The 27361-nt window shown below is 35.5% G+C and overlaps 1 protein-coding gene across 2 annotated transcripts in view; it reads left to right on the forward strand.

The window, feature by feature from the left end:
• GABRB2 (gamma-aminobutyric acid type A receptor subunit beta2) overlaps window positions 1-27361 on the forward strand; it is a 126207-nt gene that overhangs the window by 83714 nt on the left and 15132 nt on the right. For both annotated transcript variants that reach the window (XM_065734509.1, XM_065734510.1), the window contains exon 6: window positions 26330-26467. In XM_065734509.1, the coding sequence (XP_065590581.1) occupies window positions 26330-26467 (138 nt within the window). The remainder of the gene's footprint in view (window positions 1-26329; window positions 26468-27361) is intronic.

Genomic DNA, 27361 nt, shown 5'->3' on the forward strand with positions numbered 1-27361 from the left:
ACCACTTCTGAACACCAGAGTAATTTGCTGGAGGCAGTAGATGTCCTAAATTTTGACATTAATAAGGTTTCTGACATTGACTCAAATGACTTTCTTATAAACAGTGTGGAAAAACACAGATCAGAGGGAACCACATTTGAGAAACAGCACAAAGAACACGATTATGGAGTTTACTAGAGGGAAACAATTTTGAATCAAGTCCATCTTCAGTGTTTTCATTAATGATCTGAAAATAATGAAACATGCCTAAACCTTTAAGCAGCTTGAAGGATGGAATTAGGTTTTAAAGGATCTCAGCTAGCTGGAGAGGTGGCCTGAAAGTATGAAATTCCAAATTTTATACGTAACAGTGGCACCTCAGAATTGGGAAAGGACTAGCTAAGATGGCAATCCTTTGTTGGGGTGCAGAGTGAACATAACCGCAAAAGAAAAGAAACTCCAAATAAAATGAATAAAGTTATCCTGGGGAGGTGCCATAGACTGCAGCGATTCTTTATGAGCATAGATCCCTTACAAGCAGTAAAGGTAGTTTTGATCTGTTTTCCAGTAGAAGGTCTTCTGCATTTTCTACACATGGTGGCACAGATTTCCATCTAAGATCCTAAGATCAGTAACAGTAAGTGTTTTGCTGTTGTGTTGTACAATACTGAAGCATGCATAAGTCTTTCGTTATTTGCCACTGTAGAACACACTGAGGTTTATAGGATCAGACTTTGTATAATTTGTGTTGAGTTTTCCTCTAAAATAGGCATGGAAAATAAGTATTATGTCTGAATTACCTCATGTGTGTGATTTCTGTGCTCTGAAAACAGCTTAAGAGGGGACAAGTACTAATGGGTTTTTTTCCCGTAGACAAATAAGACGTCGTCTGGCTTCATTACATTGTATGTTTTATTCGTTGTTTCTTTTTGCTTTTGACAGTAAAATGAAAAGCTCATTAAAGCTTACAATATTATAATCCAGCAAGAATATACTTGATGGAAGACTGTTGTTTAATGTCCTCTGGAATTAACATTGACATCGCTAGGTTTTGAGCAAATTCAGATTGTCAGTATTCCTGCCTTTGCTTGTTCAAGAAGTTGGCGACATTCTGTGTTATTGCTTAGGATCTAATATATTTCTGTTGAACTTGTTTTGCTTCCTATATTTTGCTCTGGAAATAATAATAATAATTTTTTAACCTTCATTTCATCTCTTTTTCTGTTACTACTTAACATAAATAATTCTTTGGGGAGATTCTGATTGTACCAGTTATAGCTGGCCTTAATGTTCCAAAATAGTGTAGTGTGAAAAAGAAGCTGTGATATGGTTCCACTTCTCTTTACAAAACAAAGTGATGAGGAAAGAGGATGGTAAGCTTTATCCTTATCATATTTATTTATTGACTTTAACCAGTGAGTTTCATGTTCTAAGAATATTTGGTATAAACTAATTTTGGCAAAACTAACAGAATATGTGGAAGAAAAATTACGTGCGAATAAAATAAAACATTCTTCCACTTTGAAAATAATATACAGTATTGGTGCAAAGTACTTTTCTAGCTGGAAGTTCTAAATTAAAGAGCAGCGTTTACTGTTTTGTAACATATGCTTGTGCTTGGTGAAAGAAAGGGAAGAAAGCATGTCAAACAGCAATGCTTAGAGTATTAAAGTTTTAACAGAACGTCAGAGAAAACTGGAAACTGGTTAATCCACAGAAATCTGTCATAAAGATTGCATTGTAAGGTTGTTTCAGCATGAATTCTAGTGACATATGGGAGCTTAAAATATAATCTAATGATATATCTATATCGGTGAGATGTTTACATAACATGATTGCAACAGAGATGTCTTTTCTTGTTAATTTATTGGGATGATGACAGTTACAGTGTTTTTAGATCAATGCAAAGAACAAGTTCTACTCAACAGCAATTTTGTCACTGGAACCCAAATATTCTTTTTCTTATTATACACATTTAAGAAAAAAATAAATTGTGCGTCCAATGTGGAGTGTGCTGAAGACTGGCAGCCTGCTGCACAGATCTGTGGCGCTGCTGTCTTCTGCTGCCATGAGTTGCTGCTCTGACCATCAGTGTATGTAGCAAAGAAACAACAATAGAAAAACAGCACAAACTGACTTGCCAAAGTGGAAGACAAAACTTAGTTCAGAGGAGATTGTAGGGAAAGAATTTCATACAGGATGAATCAGGTGAAGATCTTTTCTAGTGAAACTGGAATTCTAAAAATTTGTCTGTAGCCCTGAAGAAAAATCCTCAGTTATTTTGATGTGTTGCAGTTTGCAAACAGGTTTTTTGTTACCATGCTTCTTGGCTTATAGAAATGTTACTATAGCAAAAAGTGTTTGAGTCACAGTGAATTTTTGTTACTCATATTGCTCTGAAGGAAAAGTTTTTTCTGTTTGTTTATTTGTTTTCAATCCAGCTGTTATCTTCCTGAAGATTATTTGTAAGATGCTGTAATATAGCACTAATGATCCGTATGATTTTGCTAACATTTCACAGGTGAGCACGTGTAAGTTTTTTGTGAAATATTTTATGCCAGTCATGGTACTTAGCTGATGAATCAAATACTGGGACAGGAGCTCAGAAATCTTTTTATTGGGTTTCTTTTTTTTTTTTTTTCAGAAGGTAATCCTGTGCTAAGTATTGTGGCTGAGGTTGCAGCTTCCAGCAATTGCACGTGTCAGTGAGGAGGCATTTCCCAGCAGGTGCCCCAGGTGCTCAGCTGGGGGAGGCATAGCAGGGGGTGGCACTGCACGTCTTGGTGCTTCCCAGGGAGGCATGATGGCCGTGTCTCTGCAGCATGCTGTCCAGAACACACAGGAAGCGTTGGTGCATAGGAGGTAAAGCTGTCATCAGCCTTATGCTGGTAGGGCTGGGAGCTGGGATGGCTCAGCTCTCTGCAGATGTCAGGGACTCTTGATTCTCACCACTTCTACAGCTGCTTGTATAGATGTGTTTCTATTTAATAGTTGTTTTGAGTACATTACTGATGGACTGAACAAGTCGCATCTGATACACTGCTGTAGAAGAGTTCTTTTAAATCGGGATAAAAGTTATGACACTGTAAATATTATATTGTGTGGCTTTCCTAGGTACTCAGGGAGCAGATTTGTGCGTCTGAATATTATACATTCATGTGTTCTTACTTCTCTCTCCTATCTTTTCTTTCTCCAGCTAATGATAATGGGAGAAGAATTAATGCTTAACTTCGTAGATTCGTTAGTAGCAAGGAACAAAACTGCAACAAAATATCTTATGTTTAGAGCTCTTTGTAGTTGCTGGAATATTTTCGGTATCTGAGAGAACCATTTTTATAAGTCACTATTGGCTTTTGTGTGGTAGGCAGTGTCATGTTGGAAAAACACCATATGACTGCCTTACTACGGGCAGTATCATAATGCAAGTACACAGCTCTGCAAATTAAGGTAATGAAGGCAGACTACGGGGATCTATTGCTGGGTTTATGATCCTTTGTGCTGTAATCTTTGTAAACACCGGAGAAGAGAGATATTTGGGGGTATTAGTTCATTTTTTTCATAGCTCAAGTATATGCCAGCAGTATACCTCATGTATCTATGATGCTTTATGCATCTTGAAGACATATTGGTGTACATAGTTTACAGTAGATATAAAAATGTCATGGTTTCACAGGCAAAGTATACCTACTGTTTCACAAACAGGGTTTGTTTGAAGTTGGATTATATTTTTTATGATTTTCCTATAATATGAGACCGATCTTAAAATAAATTATATCCTTCTGTTCAGGAAACTGTCTTTTTGCTTCATGATGCCATGGAAATCTTCTAAGTACATGTTTAGATAACAAAACAACTTTGGCGTATGACCTGTCTCGTGAGTTAGGGCTAGGCTCACCTAGGGATGATCAAGGTCAGGTGTCTGCACTTAGAGGCGCTAAATATTTCCCCGGCTCAAATTGCATTGATGATATTTCATAATTCTTGGTATCTTAATTTTCTGTGCTTTTGTACATTTAAGGTATATCCAGGATAGAGAAGTTAACACTGCAATAACACTGGAAGGAAGGCTTAGTGTCTTAATCTGTGCACATATTCTCCTTGATGTTTTTTCATTTCTCGGCTGCATATGCACAAAACATCACTCAACTCTGAGAGACAACTTTCATGTGATTCGTATCTATCAATTGAATATATTAAAAGCCAACCAGGTGACATCATGCCATACTAAAGTTGACAAAATGTTGTGCCTCTCAAAGAGGACTCATTTATGAGATTTTGATTTCAGTAAGAATAAGCATCAGGTGTGGTATTGCATCAGACTGGGAAACAAATCTGAATTCTGATTCTACATTTACTACTAGTCTAGTACTTGTGTGGCATATCATGGCATATATCTGTGCTTATTGCATGTATCTTCTATTATATAAAAGCTTCTCTGGCTAACAAAACACACTGTAAAAACTGAAACAGTAATCCAGAATAATTTGGTTTTTCATAGTACCGAATATTAGGATGAAGCTGTTCATAATAGTGTAGATACAAGTGAAATACAACGTTTTCCAACTGAGGATGTTAATGTGAAGTAACTACTGAATAGCTCATTGTATTTCTGGGTTATCAACAATATCAGCATTTTTACCTATCAACATTATGCCCTAAACATCTAATTACCTCTTTAAATAAAGCTGTTTTCTATTTCCACGTACTATTTTATATTCAGGCACTCCAATGATTCCCTGGAGAAAATACACTGTGTAGAGACTGGCCCCATTATTGTAAACCATACAATAAGTTAATACTTCAGTCCCTTACACATTATTTTTTCAGTTACTGCTTTCTTTTCTTACAGATTCCAAGCAGAAATTGATACCGTTAGGTAGTATGTAAAAGTACTCTAATGTGTTTTGTCCCTCCATGTAGATTACTGACTATATGTGGCTTTTCCTGCTAGAATAGAATTAACAGTTTATATTGTATTTTTTTATAACTTCACTTAAAAGATGACTTCATACCCTACTGGATGTCATATATAATGTTAGAAATTAATTCAGTATTATCTGTATATTTTCAAGGGAAGTAAATTATTTCAGGTAATCAGATTTACAATCTCAGCAAGTTGAAAAAATAGAGCAAGTATCTTGAAATCCAAAGGATTAAATGCACTTCACCTGATTGCATTTATGTAACATATGCATGAATTTCTGATTCTGTTCCCTTTCTCTATTTCTTTGCCCTATATAATTCTACTTTTTTTTTCTCCCTTCTACTAAACAGAAAAATACTTTGTATGTAATTTTCAGACACACTCAGACCAGTTTCTTCTTGTGTTTGAAATGTTTCAAGAGGTGCACCTTATGTCTGGCTGTAGAGGAAGTAGAGGTTGGGTAAAGTAAGACCATGGGTGCAGTGAGGAGAAAAAAATGTTGCTTTTGTGCAGCATAGTCTTCAACAGGGGATGGAATTACTATTTCCTTTTAAAACTATGGTGTATCAAGTGTGAGAATGAATGTCACAAAAAAAAACAAGATAAGAATAAACCATATTGTGGGTGTTATTAGTAGTAGCAAGCTTGCAAAGACATGAGGATCTGAAATGTTTTTTTGTAAACCCTGACAGGATGGCTCAAAGTTCAGGGCAATTCAGGACTGAAGAGTTGGGTCAGGAGGTGAAATCAGAAGTTTGAAGCTCCTGGCTGCTGTTAGGGAGGGAAGAAAAAATCACCATGATCTTTACATCAAGAAAATCCTATTTTCCTCTGAAAATTGCAGTTAAGTTTGCAGAAGACTGTTCAGCAGTTGAGTGTCATTTGGGCATTCTTCACATGAATCCAACTCTCACTGAAATAGATGTAGAAACATGCACTTAATGTGCAATAATGTGCAATTGAAATTCATTTGATAAAGTTTTCTCTCACTAAAAAATATTTTTCTTAAACTTTAGAAATGAGTCTTTAACATATGTGTGGAAGTGGATGCAGTTGTACACGTTTCTATGGATTAGGTCTGACACATTTGTAAATACTAGTGTATGATAAAAGCAGTGGAGGATAACTGAGATTCTTTAATTATTTTGGACAATAATCTGTGGTGTGCCGATCCAATGAAGCAGGATATTCTGTTGAACTATTCTGATAGAGGTGGTATTACTCAAAAAGTTCTGCTAATTTACTGAATTAACAAGGAAAACAGTCTCATCTTTCAAACAACACAAGATTGATGGGATGAGGCACATGACTTGCAATTTACTTAGCCGTAATAAGGTACAGTGTGATATTTTCAGTTCAAGGCTGGGTTACAAATCTAAATGATGAGATTATGCTATTACCTGCTTTTTTATTGAGCGCAATATAAAAGTAATACAAAATGTACAAAGGATATTTCTTGAGATCACTGATAGTTAACCATGATTCCAGATATAAATGGCTTCATCAATGTGTGAAAACCACAGATGATAAAAGCCACAAGAGTGAAGCCAAAAGGAATAGGATACTGATCAGCACAATTGCATCATGAATCAGTCCATTTTTTACTGCTTAAAACTGATAGTTTTGATAAGTATGTAATGGATAAAGCTAAAGTAATGGACAAAGCATATGCTTGCACACATTTTTCAAATTTCTTACTGCTGCTTAGCCGCATTTCAGCTATAAACCTTTTCTTATTAAGGGAATTCGTTATTAGAAAGAGGAAGGAATGATATTACATGACAAAATACCATGTCAAAGCCTCTAGCTGCTTCTCAGTAGCATGTTGAGCAAACGTGTTGTAAGTGCCAATGAGGCGAGACTGACTCAATTTTCAGTAACAGTTGATCTATCTTTGTGGCATTATTCTTAGACAGAAAATAAGCAGTTGGAATTAGTATACATTTGGTAGATTTTTTCACATTCATTTTTCACATCATGATGATATTGAAGGGTGAGTATGAGTGAATATATTTTCCTTAGCTATTGCAAATTCTTTAATGTTTTCCTGTACTTCATTATATTTCTTGAGAAAACTAGAAATTCATAACTGTTCAATAGGAAAAGAACTGTATATGTTGAAAGCCTTGAAATTGGTTTCTATTAATGATCAGCAAAGAATATATAAATAATGTACACACATACATTGATACATAGGCCAGCTTGAGGTAGCTTTTCTGGTGTGTTTTTTGGTTGTTTTTTTTGAAGCATCAGTTGCCTGTTTCAAGTACTAGGTGAATGTTATTTGTACTAATCCATACATGGAGTTATTTCTTATGAAAGTTAATGTACAAAACATCAGTGGAAGAAGTGGAATGACTCTCTTTCAAAGCTCAGTTATAAACTAGTTCCTTGCATCTCAGTCAAGTTAAATGATCTATGTGTTTAAGGTACTCAAAATGTTCTTTGTGCTCCCACAGAAATATTTATTACAAATAATTTGCTGTTTAAACTGTTGACCAGGTGAAGAGAGTTGTTATATCTTTTTGCTGCGACTGCTCCATGCAATTAAAAGCATGAAGAGTTCCCTGTAGTGTAATATCAACACTGGCTATTTTCAACAAAGAAAGAAATGTGTTGTTGATTACTATAAGATAGAAAGGTGATCCAGATGAAATCTTAGATGAAAATAATGTAGCATTTCTATATTCTTACCTTTTTTCTTTCATTGTGTGTATAAACACTTGATAAGTATGTTGGATACTGATAAAACTGGTTATGTGTAGATTGCTTAGAAAGTAATGTCACCTATTTCTGTATTATATGGCAACTGCAACAGATACAAAGAGTGCAATATCGCTATTTGATAGAGAAAATTCTCAGCTACAAAACACCATTTTTAAACATTGTCACTGTTAGCTATTCATTTTCACAACTGATGAACAAGAATCTGCATGCTGTACTCTGGTAAATTTGTGGAGGCACCCACTGATGGCATCTTGAGCTACTTCTTAGATAGGGGATTCATGTCACCACTGCATGGAATACAGTTTTCACTCAGGCTTGTAGTGGTGACACCATATCTCATCACCACTAATGATGCAACCCAGGGAAGTGTCACCTTCAGCCTCTTATTGGTTCAGTAGGTCCTGACAAGTTTGCATCCTAATGCAGTGTTCCAGGTTTGCCACCAATGCATTGAAGTGGATGCTCAACTCCATACACGGTTTCCTGGTCTTAATCCGCCAATTCACACAGTTGAGATGATTGAGGCTCTCCATTTTGTCAGTGTCCATCACTGCCCTGTTGCAGGGCAGCAAAATGTAACAGTATATCAGTGGGAAGGTTCAACCTCTACTGCCATCCCACCAACATCTTTCTCTGACACCACAGACCAACACAATGAAATAGGAGACATTGCTTTTGGAGCAGAATCTGTATATATGCTTCAGTTATTACATAGTGAAATGTATGAATGATTTCATGTGACTGTGTCCCAACCTAAGCATGTTATTTTCTGTAGTGCCTGCAGCATTTCCTAGTTGTGTTAATTTCCAGAAGAAACTGCTGTGCTGTGTGTGCTACACTTTCTCATCTCTGAGACGTGGAAGATATGCTCTCAGTATGACTGCTGTTGTGGATTGTTAATGGTGAGATGTAGAAGTGCAAAGGTTCCAGGACAGAGAATTTATGTTATGGACTGTGCTTCACAGATTACTACTCCACAGAGATTTGAGATGCCAGTGCAGCCAGCACAGGTTTTTCAGAAGCAAATTAGGAATCACCTATTAGAATTGTAAATCCCCATGAGATATGTTAAGTCATGTTTTAGTCTTTAAAAAACAAACAAAAAAGTTGATTCCTACATGTTGCAGAGATTTAAAAGCAGTGCTGAGGCGAGAGTTTAAATACCTGAGTTTGTAGATGCAAACTGTAGCTTATGGTGCTAGTGGCCGCCACAGAAATTGAGACATTGCTTTTAATCAACAGCTCACAGTCACTTCACAGAGGATAATTAATGTCACTTGCTGAGTGAGAGCTGAGCTATGTTACCAAATTCTCTGAGTGGGAAGGAAACCCACTGTGCACTAACAGGGTAACATTTGCACCCTACACATCATGCCCTGAAGATTTTCTTGCCACTGTAAAAACATTTTTGCTTAGAAAATGCTTGCAAAGTAATTAGGAGTTATTAGCTAGTATGTATCTAATGGACACAGTACAGGAGGGATCCAGTCATTTCTATTGTTTTGGTGATTTTGTGGACTTCCAAAATATATATATATATATCTTTTTCATTCAGGATCATCTACACCGTTGACTGTTTGTATTCCAGCCAAATTAGATGCTAATTAGATGCTACCCTAAACTATTTTTTCCTCTATTTCCTGCTTGTTCATGGTTTTTTCCCTCTGCTCAAATCTATCACATTGGTTCTCCCTTATGTGTGCCACCAAAGAAAACTTGTGAAGGAAAGTTAGCACTGAATTCTTAACCGTTGCATGGACACCAGTTTGCAGGAATGCTGATAAGAAGTATGCATTCCAGGAAGGAATTCTTAACAGATAAACTACAACAGCTGTAGCATTAGGATTGCTTCCTCATGTTTTCTGTGAAGGGCATAGTCCCATCCGGCTGTTGTGCAGTAGCTGCAATCAGCTATGTTTGTATCTGTGTGGAAAATGGCTCCCTTCTGTACTTTCATTAATGCTTCAGCTGTGGGAAGGCAGATGAAGAACATTAATTAGTGTCATACTGTACACAGTAGGGCAAAGCTTTGCCACAGAGCAGCTTCATTCCTACTCCTCTTTGACATCATACTCTCTTTTCTCGTACAAATGTTAGGTCATAACAAAGTTTGCATAAATTTGTCCGAGTCAAAGCCAGATAGTTTTACACATCTTCAAAATCCTCTTGTTTGCTAGAAGAATATAAAGTATGGAAGGTTTTCAGAGAATCACAGGGTGTTTGAGGTTGGGAGTGAACTCTAGAGCTCACCTCTTGTCCTGGCAATGCTGCCACAGAAGAAAGCCTGGCTTTCTCAGAGCACTAAGTTATTTTAAGCCTTAAAAAACAAACAAACAAAAAAATAAAAACCAGATGTTCACTGAGATTTCATTATTGTAATTAACATATGGACTTTGTACATCTCAGTTAGAGGTTTAACTGCTCCAACCCTTCCCTGTGATCATTCCCTTAGATTTCATTCACAGTGTTTTATGGAGTGAGAACATGTTACAGAAGCATATTGTCCAGTACTGAATATTTCTCTTTCCACTTTTTGAAAAAAGACAGCTTAGTAATCTGGCAATGCCATGTTCAACCACATGCAGCTGAACTGTTTTGTTTTGTTTTGTTTTATTAAAACCTTAAGTTGTAGCAGTTGATTTGAGGAATTGATAAAATATGGATTTAATTCACAGTGTTTCAAATCACAAGTTGTTATTTTCCTTTTACTTGAAGTAATTTTAAGAAATGCAGAGCAAACAATTTCATTTTATGATAAAAAATTACTGAATTCAAAATGCTAATTGTCAATTAAAGTGTAATGGTGTTCCAGTTTCCTTTTGTTGAGAGGACAGCCTTGAGGCAAAAATGAACACTTTTGAAATACACTGCATTTCCACTTAGAGACTCTGGAAAGGCCTTTAAAAGTGAGGTTTTCAAAATAATTTTCTCTCTCATTATTTGTGTAATTATCAAAGCTCAAAGCTTTAGTCCTGATGCTTTATTTGTTTCACACTGCAGATACATGTGGATTTAATAACAGGAGGGTTCATTAATGCTGAGTTCCTAATATCTGTTTCTTTCATCATTAATAGCACTGGATTTTAACTCATAAGTATAATGCGGATGAATATTATGAGTGGCTTAGTGACTTCATCTTTTCATCAGTGGGGTAGTCCAGCGACCTACCATTACTTCTAATGAAGTTGACAGTGAATCTAGTGAAAAATGTTGACCGCATTCATTTCAGATAGTAAAACTGGATTTGAATTGACAAAGTTAGTTACTGTAATAACTTAGCAAAGGTAGACAATACAATATGCTTCTCTACTAGAACTGCAAAGGAAAAGTATGTTTCCCTGCGTGTTTTGCAGACATAAGATCTGATAACTTTCTCCAAAGCTAGTAAAAATGAATGAAATAATGTAACAGAAAATGGTAATTACTGAGTTTGTGATTTCGGTTTATTGTTAAAACGTCAACTATTGGGAACACATAAAAATTATCAATCTGTTCTTCAATGGGTCCTTCCAATACCTTTAAATAAATAAATGTGGTCATTGCTTGTTTAGGCATACAAGACATGCTGAGAGGGAATTAGAGAAGTCTCAGAGTGAGTCAGCTTTAAAAATGCAATGGAACTGCATACATGGCTGAGGAGTTATTCTCGACCATCCTGGCAGATGGGACATGACCACTTTATCCAGTGGTTTTCTCCCAAAGGGAACAAGGCTCACAGTAGAGGCTGCAACTCCTCCATGTCCTCTTACCATGTGGTTCCTCTACAGCCACTTCATCCCTCTGGGCACTTAACAGCATGCAGAAAGTCTTGTAGTTCTTTTCATAGACTGTGTGTTAACATAGGAAAATAAACATATTTCAGTATTCAGACAGTATTGCTTGGTTTGGACCAAGGGTTTGGGAATGAGTCAGAAACTTCTGAAAGCCATACTGGAGAAGCAATACTTTTCTCAGTCTAGGGAAAGGAAGGGTCTAAATGACACCAGTGGAGGTCTCTAGCAAACATAACAAATGTTGATCTACACATTTGTTATTACATTTTCCATGCCACTTTATGCTTTGGAACAGGTGTTAGCCACAGTATCCTGGCAAAATTATCTATTTGCTGATTGAATTCTGTCCTGCTAAATTCCCCCTGAAATTTTAATTGGATTTTTTATTCCTCACTGTATGTCATAAATTGCTTTATGGCGCTGCTTTTTGCAGTTAAATGACTGCATTTAATTGGTAGGTGACATAGTCCTTATCTTCGAATACAAGATAACAAAATGTCTTATCATTTGTAAAGTGATTTAAAATTTATTGATGCTGATAGCTGTAATTCATGAAATCTTCATCACGTAAAACTCATTCTTGGTTCCCTCAGTCTTCTCAAGTGATATAATTTGGCTAAAAAGGGCACTGGAGAATTGTCTAAATGGACTGTGCAAGTAAAAGTAAGCTATTTCTTTCTTAGAAGCGATCACAAACAACTGTCCTCCCCCCCACCTTTCCCCACACTGAGAACTGATTTAGAAATGTTATGTAGTATGTAGACTATAACATTTACTAAGCTGAAGTGTTCTGTGTTTTCATTAGGAAGACATATTTTGTAAGTATGCTACCAAAAAAATTGTTATTTTCTGTGCTTAAGGCAGTAAGTTAGCAGTTCATAACAAACTATGCATGAACTTGCACATATCCTAAAAATGTACTTGAACTGAGTTGAGGTATGAGTCATATACAATTCATAGTCTAGCAGAGGTGAAGTAAGCTAGCTTGTAGCCAAAATCTTCCTGTGCATTTTTGAAATATTATACGTTATCTTTTTAAAGAGTTTTTTCTTTTTTTTTTTAATTGTGGCTATGCTATTTTTTCTTTCCAAAATTTTATTTGATTTCATTCTTCAATAATTCAAGTGCTAAGATATATTTAATATGTGTAAACAGAAATTCATTTGAGGGAAAATTGTGCTGACTTTCAGATGATCAGTTTCTAATGCTGTCTAGTGTTATCATGATAATAAAAGCAACTGAAGATAGGTATTATAAATACTTAATATAATTAATAATTATATATAACCCAGTATTAGTTGGGTATTCTTTCATTTGGTATTTTCATGATGAAAAAAGTTTATTGGCTGAACATCAGCAGATGTAAACTCTCATAACTCTATTGACAGTCAGCACCACCATTTGAGCAGCTGCCACTGTATCAATCTTTCCTCAGAAACAATTTCTTACTGTGCATCCTGAATTATCAATGACTGAAATATTGACATACGGTAACTGCAGAATACAGATGATGTAATATCTGATATCTCCACTTATGGTAAAATAACACTTTTAAGATTATTCTCAAAAAAAATCATTGGAATTCTTTTTCGAAGAAGGCATCATTCATGAATGTGTAGTTTAGAGTCTGTTTCTAAAGTGCTTTGTTATCATGAACAATAAATAGGACTGTGTGGTGATTTCCTTTCCTTTGCTTTTTTACTTTGTTTTTCCCTCAATGTTCACTGTTATATGCTTTCTTATGCATTAGACCATACTACTCCAGTACTACAGAGATAAAATATTTCATAATCCGGGTAGTTAAAAAAATCTGCATTTTTTCATATATACTCTCATGAAAAAAAAAATAACACCACACTTTTTTTTTTCTCCTCTGTATTCTACTTTTTGCACAGCATTACTTGGTTTGCTTTTAAATGTTGACATTATGTTAATTTCATGTCTTCAACTGTTGACCTTATTCCAAGTGTTCTGATGATCAAACAGAAAATGATAACAATATAGTGCCATTTTCCTTATTTAATGAGGCGTCAAATAGCTGTAATGGTTAGGGTCATGAATAATTTGGTTCGGTGAATAGGAACGCAGTTTGATCAGTGCACCATAGATTTTCATTTTATTTGTTCTAATGTAGCTACACTGCTTCCTATGTATAAGATTTCATTAAAAGTAAATGAATTAATAAACTTTGTAAGGAAATTTGTGATTAAATTGCCCTCCACTTACCAATGAATATTATTAGGCCTTTTTCCCCAATTTATGCCACGTTCTACAGATATTGCTCCATTTTCTAATGGCTTTTCTGATGTTGAAATGTTTTTATCAGAGATCTTCAACTGCATGTACAGTAATGCTGCAGGAGGAATTTGGGGTGTTTCCAAAGAGAGGCATAAGTGAGCGTGTAGCATAGAGATGGTGCATCCTCTCAGGAATCTGTTCTGAGCTTCACATTTCTGCTGCTGGTAGTTACTGTGCTTATGACCAGAGGAATATGTGTGCTTTACTTTTGGTTTTATGCATGAAGAATAAGGAGGGGAAGCCTTCTCCCTAATGTTCCACGTGCATTTATATTTATGGCATTTGTTAGTATAGAGTATACTATTGTTGGCCCAATGGTGCCTTTGAAGAAGACTCCAGCCTGCGTTAACAGGTTCTGCTAAGGGCTGGTTTTATTCACTTCTTTTTGTTTAATTTTTACATGCACCTTTTCTGACATTTTTTTTCAATAGCACTGCTTTGATATGAGTTTGCAGATCTTAGTTTTTGGTTTCCTTAAAGAAAGATAATCCTGTTTCTTCCACTTGGGCAATCAGGCATAGTACTCTAGCATACCCTTTTAGTTTCAGTAACGCTTAGTGCTTTGCAAGGCATGAAGCAGTTTTAATCTGTATTTTTTTTCTACAAGTGCTTGGTGTTGGGAAAGTAGTGAAGATTCTTAGCCATTTCAGCACTTTACACGCTAGCTGGGTGTAATGACAGACTTTGTATCCTCAAAAACATTGTGCAGCCTAATTACATTTGCCTAATTACAGTTCCGTGAGATGTTTCAAGTTAACATGGCTGTTAAAAGCCACTTGGGGCAGCTCAGCTCTTCAGTGTTCCCACTTCTAACTAGTGACAAAATGACATGATAAAACTGTAATGAGATTGGTATCTTCCTTTCAGTGCCTTTCAAAGATACGTGTTGCATATTCTCATTTATTCTTTGCTGTCTAAGAGGCCTTTCAATCTAAGCATTGGACAAATAGTTATTTCATCCAAAACTAGTGATAAAATCTGTCTTAAAAGATACTACAGCACATATGTATATCAAATATTATATAAAGCTGAGAGCACTACAGGTATGACAGTGCCTTAATAAACAAATCAGCACAGTGAAGCGCTGATGTGCTCCTGAGCTGTGATAGCCTCATGGAGGTGCAGCATGCTACAGAGAAAACAATTTTCATGCGGTAACAGAGCTCACCGTATGTGCAGCCTCTTCCTCCTGTGCAGAAGCAATGCATTTTCTGCAGATAAGAACTTTTGAGCTCCACATGATACGTACAAGACAATATTTTCCAAAGTAAAGAAATGGAGTGCTATAGAATCTCAAGTGAATATATTGACAAACTGCTTGGTATTTTGTAAAAGAATTGAAGTCATAATTCCTTCAAGAATGAAGTTGTGCAGTTGTGAATTTAAGAAGAAATAGTGATTAGAAAGTACTAAAACAGCACTTTCCATTACTGCACTGTGTATTATACGTTACTGTATTATTCATGTGTTTTTCTCTTAGTAAATGACTTCAGCTTTTTTGAAGAAGGATATTTATTTCGAAGACACGAGAGAGGTGCAGTCCATATGGGCCTCTCAGCATAAAGATGTGGTCCTTTTACTTTTGTATTTGAGGCTGATTTCCTTTTATGTATGTTAAAATATTGTACTGGATTCTTTTTAATGAACATTTGCATGCAGATATCCTGCTTTTCTAGCCCAAGAGGCAACCTTATGTAATAGGTATTTGCATATTGACACAGTTGTGATACTAGATCTAGAGGAAAACAGAATAAAAGTCATGTGCATGTGTTAAAATCTACTTGCTGAAAGAAACTCCTTTAAGGTTTGGCATTATATTTTCTGTTGGATCTACTTCACAAAATAAGCATAGCCTGAAGCTGTGCCTGGAGTTGCAATTTAAAAGAAAAGTGAATGCTAATCTATAGACGATTTTTTTTTAACTTCTGAAATGTGAAATTCAGTGATGAAGTCTTCTTGATGTAGTGCCCGTGAACCTTGCAGCTAAGCACAGAGAGTGACACAGAGATAGAAGGTAAAGCAGGACATTTCTTGTAGGCTAGGATTTCACACGGTTTTATGTCACGTAGAAGGACAAAACTTTAAACTAGGCTAAAGTAAGTGAACTCTTCTGGTGTCCAAGAAGAGAAAAATCTGAAGGGATGTTGTTTCTGTGGTGGATTTTTCTATAGTCATCTGCTTACTGGAGAATGTGGGGCCTTGCATCCTTATAATTTCTGTGTCACTTGAATGCAGTGATGATTTTTCTCTTTATCTGGCCTTGTCCTATCTCTATAAAAACACTTCCTGATACCTTGTGCATAACTATCCACAAACATTAGCATCTTGTTACCCGCTGAATAACTTTTCATTGTATGCCATTTCTAAAGCCTTGAGGCTTGGGGTGTCAAAAACATTTATTCTCACCTCTTTCAGTATCCTTGGAAAGTAGCTGGGGTACTGCCAACCAACCTTTTCTGTCTTATCTGATATAGGTGTCACAACAGAGTTTCCTACAGAAAAGTCCTCTGAGCCTTGAGGCACGCAACTCCCACTGAAATATTTTGAGAACACAGCCATGTGGTTTCCTGTCCCACCTGGGCTGTGTGAAGGTCATACAGGACTGTTACAGGTCTCTTACAGAGGGAATATTGATGCAATTCTAACAAGATCAGAGTCTGTAATTAACATTCTAATAAACTTCATTTACATGGTATTGTATAAATAGTTCTCTGCAGCATGAGTACATGTAATTATCCTTGAAAGAGCTTTTAGGAGACAGGGAACTTCATTGAGATAGGAAGCAATATTAAAAAAAAGTTTCCAAATGTGTTTGTGAATTACTTAGAAACAAAACGAACAGAATAGAACAAAAAACCCTGTTCGTTAAGTTTTACTCATTAGTAAAAGAAAATTAATTTTTGCAAGCTCAGTTAAGTGTCCAGAACCAACCTCAATTATGTGTGGGCAAATACAGCTTGTTTTTTCTAATGTTCTAATGGTGTCTAGCTATTACTGATAACAGCTTATAGCATATTGCTATTGGACAGCACAAGCGAGCAGTGTTTCTATTCTTTATAACAAATCTTTACTTATTATGTTTTAATAACTATGATGTCTTGAATAACTGAAGGTAAGGATGGAATAATATTCCAGAACATTGCCTCACACAATACTGCAAACTGTCATCTTAATGAATAAATATTTTCCTAAATTGAGCAAATGACACAGGCACTAGACAGCAGGGCTTTCTTCTACAGATTACATTTTTCTCCTTGCAGCCTTGGATATTTAATAAAGCTATGGAATAATTAAGCAAAGTGGAGTATTAATGCAATTTGATAAATAATATGTTAAGGTTGCCAGATGTTGTGGGTTTGTTTTTTTTGTTTGTTTGTTTGTTTTTATTATATATTTTTTCTCTCATTTTTAAAATAAATCAGCATTCAAATAGCAGGCTAATAGAGGGCTGTGGGGGATCTTAGGTATGAAGACCAAATGTTGTCAGGTATTAAGAAAAAAAAAGCTTATCTAGATGGTGCTTTACTGATGCTTTTATTTTGATATAGCCATCTCTTTTACTTACAGTTATATTTTGATATAGCCATCTCTTTTACTTAAGTAAGAAAATTGATATTTATTTTATCAGAAAAGTGTATGAGCTCCATCATCACTTCCAGAACACGTGTAAATGTTTTTTATACAAAATTTCTTCTGTATATTTTTGAAGCCAATGAAGTCAAGTGAAATAGAAAAAGTAATAATAAGCACAAAAAAAAAAAAAGCAGAATTCATCCTCTTTTTTTTCTTGTTATAATGATGAGATCAATAGAAGGTGAAAATGTAGGTATTTGTTTTCTCTATGTGACCTTTATCTGTAATAAGGATAGGCAGAAGGAGAAAAATTGTTATTTTTACCTATCCAGTGTGGAGGCACTTTTCATTATAAGAGTTCTGTTACTGAAGACATGGCCTCCTACTCACGTGCAGAAGACTGTTGCTTACAGTTGTTCCCAAAAATCAGAAACAGTCTTCAGATATATTAAAAAAACAACTGTGGTTTAAGAACTTTTCATCAATCTTCAAAGCTATCTCTTAGGAATGCAGTTGAAAGATTCAATATATATTTCCATCAGAGTGTTACACATTCATCTCTTTGCAACCATCTTTATAATATCTTTAATGTTACAGAAAAAAAAAAAAAGCCTTTTAAATTAAACATCAGTTATACATATCCTCGTTTCATAGAATCCTAAAATGGACTGGTTTGGAAAGGACCTTTAAGATCATCTAGTTCCAACCCCCCTGCTGTAGGCAGAGACACCTCCCACTAGACCAGGTTGCTCAAAGCCCCACCCAGGCCTGAAATGCCTCCAGTGTGGTGACATTCACAACATCCCTGGGCAACCTGTTCTGGTGTCTCACCATCCTCACACTAAATAATTTCTTCCTGATACCTAATCTTTAAAACAACATAGGAGAGAGTTCAAATTGATTATTTAGCTGAAGACATTATCCATGTAAAATCTATTAAATATTTAACTGTTTAGCAAGACTGTCCTTAAATTAATTGTAAAATCTGCAAGGTAAATTCTGCCAAAGTATTTGCTCAGCTACATTCATTCATAGCACAGTAAAACTGATAAGTGAAGACCAAGCAGCAGTGGGTGAAAAGAGGCTGACTGGGTTCCAGGTACTAAAAGGCCTTCAAAATTGCTTGAGCTTCTTATTAAGCTTAAATCATCTGAGCTAGGTGAAACAAACATTGTTGGTCTGAAATTCTCAATACCAAAGCTTGATAATGATTTCTTTTTATTTAACTTTGTCTTGACTTCATTGAAAATTCTGGGGAAAAGTAATTGTAAATGAAGAAATAACATTTTCCTGCATCTTGGAAAACAGTTAAGTACTTCATACGAAGAGTATTCTGAAAAAAAAAAAAAAAGCCATTGTCTGCTTAAGTCTGACTGCACTCATCTTTTGAGAATGGGTATTTTCTCATGAGTTCCATTCATTTCATGATTTTATAGAGCTGAAATAGGTCACTTAAGAATTTATGTATTCATTTTCATCATATTTACAGCAGCTGCAGTTCATATTTAAATATCAATTTGTTACTTCTGCACAAAGGTTGCTTTCCTCAGCAATGATACATAAGTTGTAATTTACTATTGTGCATGTCTCTTTCTTGCTTCTTCCACATGGGTGATAATCAAGTCAGGCTTCATGAAAATAGACGATTATTTTGTATTTCTTAATGTTGAGATTCTATGCATTCTGCATGTCGACTTTTTATTACAAGTTTATGAAAATAGCCCTTAGTGCAGCCAAAAGTAAAAAATAACTGTGGTGTTTTCTTCTTTGCTTTTGTTTGTTTGTTTGTTTCTCTTGGCATGTAAGGTGTTTAATATAGTTAGTTGTGTGTTCAGGAACTCATCCTTTGATGTGATAGGGGAACAAATTAGCCCGAAACTTTACTGCAGAATTGTAATGCATTACTAATCCTTTTTGTTTTTGTTTTTTTCTATCTATCATCAAAAGTAACTTCCATGTTTTGTTCAAATAACATTTTCTTAATGTCACCCATGCCATGCTAAAATCCCCTTCAGAGGCAATCCGGAGTTAATCAATGCAAAAACTGGCGTGTCATTGTCAGCATCTTCATGTGAAAACTTGGTCCTCTGCTAAATAAAGTAAATGACTTAGAAGAACTCAGCTCTGAGCTAGGATGTTTCTAAATACTATATATGTGTGTAATTATATTACGTTGTTTGTTAAAAATTAGAAACTAGACATAATTTGAATAGCGATGGAAATCACTAAACTTTAGAAATTTAAGTAGGTAAAATTGGACCTAATAGTGTACAAATACCTTTGTAGATGTAGGTGCTAGACAGTGGGGTTTCTAGTTGTTGATGGATTCTGAGAATCAAGACAGTTATGACAACGTAGCACCTGTTTTGACCTAATTAGACATGGTTAGCTTCATACCACTGCATGACTTGCTGCGTGTAATCATCTGTCACTTGAGGAAACCTTAGATTTGAGGATCTTCATGGTGTTGAAGCCAATGCCTTGGATCACTTATAGGGGGGAGTAAATCAGCTTTTGTAAGCAGAAGGATTAAAAGAATTTGCTACTTTCTAGGTGCTAGAAGATTTTTGAGTATTGTCTGACTGATGTTTCTCTGTCTATTTCATTCTTCTGATATTTTTATTTTCCTAGGAATATTTTAGCAGTAGAAATTTACTTTCAAAAGCACTTTGTAGCAAATGCCCTAAGGGACAAATGATTTTCATGAGTTCATTAGGGAAAAAAAGCAGCGAGGAGGTTTGTGTTTTAACAGGACACCTATTCTGTAAGGCTGCAGGGCATGCAGTGAGCAAGAATCAGGCCAGAAGTGCTTAGATTAAAATGATCCTTGGTTCTAATAATACCATAAAAAGTCTACTCTGTGAGAATCAATTGTATTGTGTCACTTGTCCAACAGAAGACCTATTTTTAATAGCAGTTTTCAGTCGTATGTTGGTCACATTTCCCTCTTTGCTTTTCTTTTCCCAGTCCACTCTAGGTAGTAACAAACCATTTGTATACGTTGAAGATATGTATATATATTTGAGAATATTACCAATTTAATTAAAAAATCAGTTGTATTTCACTGTAGTCAGAAAATGGTGCATCCTCTTTGTATCCAAATCATCAGAGCCTCAGGGGAAGAACTCTTTGAAGTGAAATGTAAAATGAATGTTAATTTTTTATACAAGAAGACAGAATGTGGGGTAGGCAGGTCAGAAAAAGGAGAAAGAGAAAAATGATGTACTTTTTCCAGTTCTTCCAATGCCAGATGTGTTCAGCTATACATAAAATCTGCCTTACCTTCTCTTCATATCACCTTATTAACTTCAATGTGCAGTGACTTGTATTCCCCTCAGCTCTGAAGGGCTCTGTAGACTCAAAGAAATACTTCTTACTCTTTCTGACTGTGTTTTTGAATGAACCAGTGGATAGTGAAGAATGAAGTGGTGCAGTGAAGCAAGTTTGAGTGCTCTGACGGGTTTCAGGATTTCAGAATATGCTTTGCTTGTGAGTTACAATTTTGCAATGAAATCTTAGCTGTTTGCTCTGTGCAAACAAAAAGCTGCTGAAGAAATTGCTTTAGAAAGAATTTGGTGATTCATGGTATAAAAATAAATAAAATGCACATACATTGATATTAAATGTCTTTGATTGATCCATTGCACAAACAGGATTAACCATCTATGTAACCTTCCTTATATAGTATTCATCTCATGCTGCAGGGCCTTTAGATGTGAAGTTTCTCAATTAGGTGGTTCTGAATCTGCTTTTAAATAGGTTACTATGTCCTAAGAGTGTCAGTTTAGAGTATGTTTTTTTTATTCTTAATCAAAACATTTAGTCAGGTACAGGTAATGTCATCCATCAGTTCTTTCATTTTACTTTGAGAAGCTGTGTTGTTATGAGAGGCTACTGAAAGGAAATCCAGTTGTTGTCAGAAGAGATTCCCTCCCTCTTTCCCTCTCCATGAATCCATAGATTTTTGTGTGTTGTGAAGACAATTATCTTTTATAATACAGCTGTGTATCCTCCACAGAATGTATGTTGTTCTTGTAAATGGTTGTTTTATAATAGTATTTATTTCCAGATTCTGCCATAAGCTGATTTCTCATATGTTTTGCATTGCTGACCAAAAGGCAAATATTGTTGGTGATCAGAAATATGTGCAATGACAACTTTTGTTGAACTTCTGGACCTGCTGGACAGAAATCTTGCAGGACTAACGTAGTTGTCACTGTTGTCTCATTGTTAAAGCTGAAATGCTTTTCCATAGCTTGGACCTATATTGAAAGAAAGATTCTGTTCCCCAGTGCTCAGATAATTTGCTGATTGTTCAGAACAGAATTAGATGAATTCATGGCTTCAGAATCCTATCTACATTCTGGACGTTTACACCATCTTATACATTTACCTATAATTTCTCTGAAATTAGCAAGTATCTCTGGTGTTTATATGTTTCTGCAGCATTAATTACAATATGTGGATCACTCAAATCCTTATATACAGACTGCTTGTAGATGTATGTGTGTACCTTTGTATCAAATCTAAAATACAGCCCTGCTGTGCTCTGTACAAACAAAAGCATCATGAGGCAATGAATCCAACTGATATATTCTGTGGGTTTTTTTAAGTTAGCTTTTTTTTTTTTTTTTTTACATTGTGCGGTGTCTCTGATAACTGCCTTGAGTGTAAATAAACTCATGTTCTGTTAGTAACTTTACAGCTCCCATTTTCAGTTGCCCGTATTCAAAGAATCTCTGAATTTTGATTTCTCATAAGCTGACTGAAAACACAATAGGTGTTTTGTAGTTTTTGTACGAAGAGGTTTTTATTTTTGCATTCTTCTAGTTGTTTGTTTTCCTTCTATGAGGAGTGACAGATGATAAAGCACTGAAGTACAGGCAATGATAAACACCCTGTCCATGTTAATGGGAGTTGAGAACGCTTTGCTTCTCGCAGGATTGGTGCCATATTTCCAGTGCAATGTATTGATTTGGTTGGCTGCCTATGTGTGATGCATGACAGAAATGAGAAATTGAACTTTCTGAATCTGAAGTAAATTGTGCTGCTGATGATATATAAGTGATTTAGGAAAAAGCAATCAATCAGTTTCTCTGTCCTGGTAGCAGTGCTATCTACAATTTAATATATGGTAAAACAACAACTCTTCTGCAATCAAAATCAAACAGACAGTGCTACTTGCTAACGTCAGATTCTTCCAGAAATGACTTGCAGAACTTTGTTTTTAGTATGCTGTACTTCCTTCATTGCTGATTTTATCTGACAATTTAGAAATATTAAATTCATTCATTCTGCTTTTCTTGTCTGGGGCCATAGATCATTTTCCCTAGACTATTACTGTTTTAAATTGGTTGGTTTTTAAATAATTTTAACTTGTAAGTAGAGATGTTTTGAGTTTCAAATACCTGCAGATGGGGTTTATTATAACCAGAGATAATTGGACCTTAATGCCTGTAAAACATCCGCTAGATACATGAATAGATCCTTTCTCTTTTCTGGCAGATGTTTTGCAGATATTAGACTCATATCCAATTATCTTTGAGTACTTCAGCAGTTCGTAGTAGCATTTATGTGAAGATGACTGTATTATTCTTATTTCCCCTTTCCCCATGTTATGCAATGAAAGAGGTAGCATATCCTTCTTGGAAGGACAGAGAGGTATTTTAATAAAAGCATGAAGAGACTTCCTAGAAGTATTCTTACTAATAACTGCTAACTAGTCTTGTCATTCAGCATCAAAGCCTCAGCTTATCGTTTTCCTCAGCGTAAGAAACGTAGGCAGCAGGGAGTTCTGCACAGTTTCCTTAGAGCAGTGCAGAGGTGCATAGACTGGAATCAACTTGAATATTTTTGTGAGATTTTTCAAAGGAGTTCAGCTCTCCTCAAGAAGGAGTTGTCAATATTTACCTAGTACTCATTGTGTTTGAATACAGGGAGCACCCTAACCAAATCTCTCATCTTTATTGGTAGAGAGGGAGATCTGGAAGTATTGTGAATATGCTGGAAATTAAATCCTGGAGTTTTTTTCCTGCATCACCCCTGGTAATTATATGGTTCAGGACCAAACTGTGTGTGAGCAGTTGGTCAGAAAATTTCTACTAATAGGTGTTCAGAAACAAACAGCATGAAGGACCATTGAGGCTCTTGATGAACGTTTTTTGTTACACGTTTTTTTTTCCTCACTGTAACTTATTTTATCACTTCTATTTAGTCAGAAAGGAAAATAAAAGACTGATCTATTTGTTGTAAAGCTCAGCAATTAAATTGCCTCAAAATGTTTTCTTGATTAATCCTCCCAAATTCTGTCAGTGGTCTTTTATCTGGAAAGTGCCATTGAATTAGTAGGTTTGAGATATAACAAAAGCATAACTCAGTTAGAAATCTCAGTCAGAGTTTAGAAATTATATTGCGTGTTTTTCCTAACGTATACATCAGCACCATCCAATTTACTATTGTTTTTTATATGTTATGTTGTCTTATGTTACTTTACTGAAAGCCAAGAATGAAACCTGTCAGACAGGAGGTGGCAGTATATAAGGAAACAAAAAAGCTATCCAGCTTTTAGTTGAAGATGGAATTGTGACCAGAAAAGTAAAAAAATATCACGACAACCTGATTTATTTCAAGTCTGCAGTTTTGGTTGTACCATATAAGCCCTGGAAAAAAAAAAAAAAAGACCAAAGAATTCACAACAGTTTGAGAGTGTTTTTCTTTCAAATGTCTCAATGATGTGGGTGTTTTTTTCCATGGACAATGTTACTAATGTTTCTTTCTCTGTGTGCCATTCATCTTCCTTGAAAACACCTTTTTAAAGCAAATGAAGTAGATATAGTAGTACTTCAAATCTAGGATCATGTATTGAGTAGAAACAGCTTTTCAACAAGTAGTGCCCCAGTGCTAATTTCCTGCCAAGCAACAGATTTCCATTAGTCCTGCATTTGTCTTATGTGTGTCTCAGCAAGGGCAGTCTTTTTTCTACACACTGTTTGGGAAAATGCACAGCCTGTATTCTTAGCAGATTCAGGTGCTAAGTAACAATGTGCAAATTTAATGTTATAAATTCTGTTCACTGGAAGACAACTTTTGTAGGTATCCGTTGGAGAACCAGAGGACAGGCTCTGGCAGGATAAGGCATTTATACCATCAGTCTAGGAAACAGAAGAACCAAAGTTGTGCTAATGGTGACAGTGTCAGAACCTGGTGTAAACTTGGTGCAAAAATAATGAAACAATAATAAAAAACAAAATGTCTTAAATTAAAAGTGAAAAAGTATCATGCAATTTTTCAAGCTGTGTGCATCACAGCTGGAGTTTGTTAGCTCAAGAAACTAATTTGTTTCTTAGCTTGTTCAGTAATTAGAAGGGCCTCACTATTTCAGGCCACTTTGGAAGTGAAGGGAATTTAAAGTGTTGCACTCTTCTATCATGTAACATTTACTGTCTTGAGCTGTCCTTAGGCTGTGGAGGAGATAGAACAAGGCTAACTGAAGAAGTGAAAGATAGGGAGGAAGGCTCCCATACAATTAGGCAGTTTCAGGAAATCATGACTAAGCATCAAAATACATTATTTTCTCATGAGAGCAAAACAATTCCCATTTCCTGGGTAACTCTTAAATTTGATTTTTTATCATTATTTTTTTAATAACTGATACTATAAAACAATTTAAAATCAGTTCCAACAGTTCTTGGCTGAACTAAGAGTGCGTTGTGCAGTTACTGGAAATCATTGTACTGTTCTTATCTCTAAATAGAGAATCACATGATCAACATGCAACCATTCTATGTTGTAGAATTCTTCATGAGCTAAATCAAAGCTTTTAGGCTCTTATAATTAAAAATGTAGGTCTGAGCATACATTTTTGTATCACAAGGTGCCATCAGCATGATTGCTGAATCATGGTTGCTGTTTGTTTAATTACAGAGGGTAGGCCTGCCAACAGATATCATTAATCTTGGCTCCTTTTCAGACCTCTCATGTTTTAGACTCTGAAGTAATGCACAATCAGTACGAAGATTAACAACTCTGAGATTCTTCATTTCACAAAAAATAACTGTAGAAGAATGTAGTTGATTTTGTTCACGATGCTGTCCAAACAGATGAGGAAAGCTAAATATTATCTGAAGCTATTACTTCAAATTATGTTTATATTTTCTTCTTGGTGAAGCAAAAAGCAAGTATGACTGGCAGTGAATCAGTAACCACTGACGGTAAGCTTTGTCTTGTTCTGAATTTAAACTCTGTTTCTTAAGTTCTGGATGCATCAAAGGCATACCATGTTTCACATTACAGATCTTTTTCTCCCTTCACTGTTGAATCTTCTTTAGAAGATACAGTCCTCTTTTTAATTTCGTTGATGTTGTCTATTAGTTAGTGTTTTCTTTATTTTTTATTTTTTGTTAATGACAAGGTTAAGAAAACTTTTTGTCACTAATGAAAACAGATTTTTTTTAATTTTTATTTTTTCTATCAATGTCAGCAACTTTTGAAAGAACAGGGTTGCATTTTGAATCCTTGATGCTGAGCCAGTGCCTCACAACCACCACAGTAATGAGTTTCTTTCTAATATGAAATCAGTATCTTCCCTCGTTCAGTTTAAAGCTATTGAAATTCAACCAATGAAGTTATAAACTGCATATATCATGAACTACTCTTCACTGTTTGGGGATTGGCTGGGCATTGTTGGGCAGGTGACAAGCATTTACATTACAGGTGTACATATGTCAATAGAAAGAAAGTTTTCATCACATTTTTCTTTTTTTTTTTCTTTTTCTTTTCCTTTTCTGTCTTAGTAAATAGCTTTTATCTCAACCCATGAGTCCTATATTGAAGAGAGAGAGCAAACAGCTGTGTGGTGTTGAGCTGCCTGCTGGGTTCAACCACAACAAAATGAAACTTAGAATTACCTGTGTCTGTCTGTGCATACATATCTATTCTATCATTAATATTTTAGTTTCAGGAATATATTTGACAAATTTTTTGAATAAATTCTCTGGACTGTTCTCCATTACTTGAGAAGTGATGTGTGTTTTAACGCTTTGCTCCTGTTTTATAGATGGCTATACGACTGATGACATTGAATTTTACTGGCGTGGGGGTGATAATGCAGTCACAGGAGTCACAAAGATTGAACTGCCACAGTTCTCCATTGTAGACTACAAGCTTATCACCAAGAATGTTGTTTTCTCTACAGGTTTGTGGATGGGAAGCTAAAATGGGAATTAACTGGGGAGACTGAAAATGGGCTAATTCTCAGTGTGCAGTTCAGGATCTGAAAATTTTTAAAAAGTGAGCAGTTTAGAACAGCAACTGAACTTTAAAACAAACGATTTTTATTACACCTTTTACATTGTGTAAGGCAGTACTCGTTAACCTATGAAAAGAATACAACATACTCAACAGTCATGTTAAGGCTCAGTCAAGTTTTCTAGCTTTCTCTGAAAACTGACCAAGACATGTACGCCTCAGCACCATAACTCCCTACAAGAAATAGCTCAGCTTGTAGGAACTTTTCTCTCACTATTTCTAGATACTTTTTGTTTCGAGCAGTGGATGTGTTGGGCTAATTACTTTGTCTTCACCATAAAACTTTTCATATCATCCTTTCACAAGATCAGTAGTATGCTAGCAAACATATGACTTTCTGTAGTCTGAAAAGGTGCTGTATAACAAGTTGCAATGACATTAATCATTCAAATGAGTTGCATTATTGCTATTTGGTGTTCTACCTACTTGAAAAAGCTGCTAGGTATTAGACTAGGAAGAAAAAAAAAGAAGGAAAACAAACAAAAAATCAAAAGAAAGAAAAGAAAGCAGAAATGGGACTCGAATACATGATGATTTTCAGATACATTTTTCAATGAGTTTCACACACCACAATTTTTCTGCTGTCAGTGACGAAGGGGAAGTGTTGCGATGCCTGGAGAGAAAGTTAGAATAAAGGTTACGCTGAAGGAAGCATACTACAGCTTGTCAGCAAAGAAACATTGTTCTGTTTTGAAGCTATGAAGTGTGTTTTGTCTGTTGATTTTTGAGTATTATGATTACTAGCAGAAATGAACCTAGTCACTTCCTTGTACCCTTCAAA

The sequence above is a fragment of the Cyrtonyx montezumae genome, unplaced genomic scaffold (genome assembly GCF_038088225.1).
Source record: "Cyrtonyx montezumae isolate F1298 unplaced genomic scaffold, pur_monq_1.0 scaffold_18, whole genome shotgun sequence".
Lineage (NCBI taxonomy): Eukaryota > Metazoa > Chordata > Aves > Galliformes > Odontophoridae > Cyrtonyx > Cyrtonyx montezumae.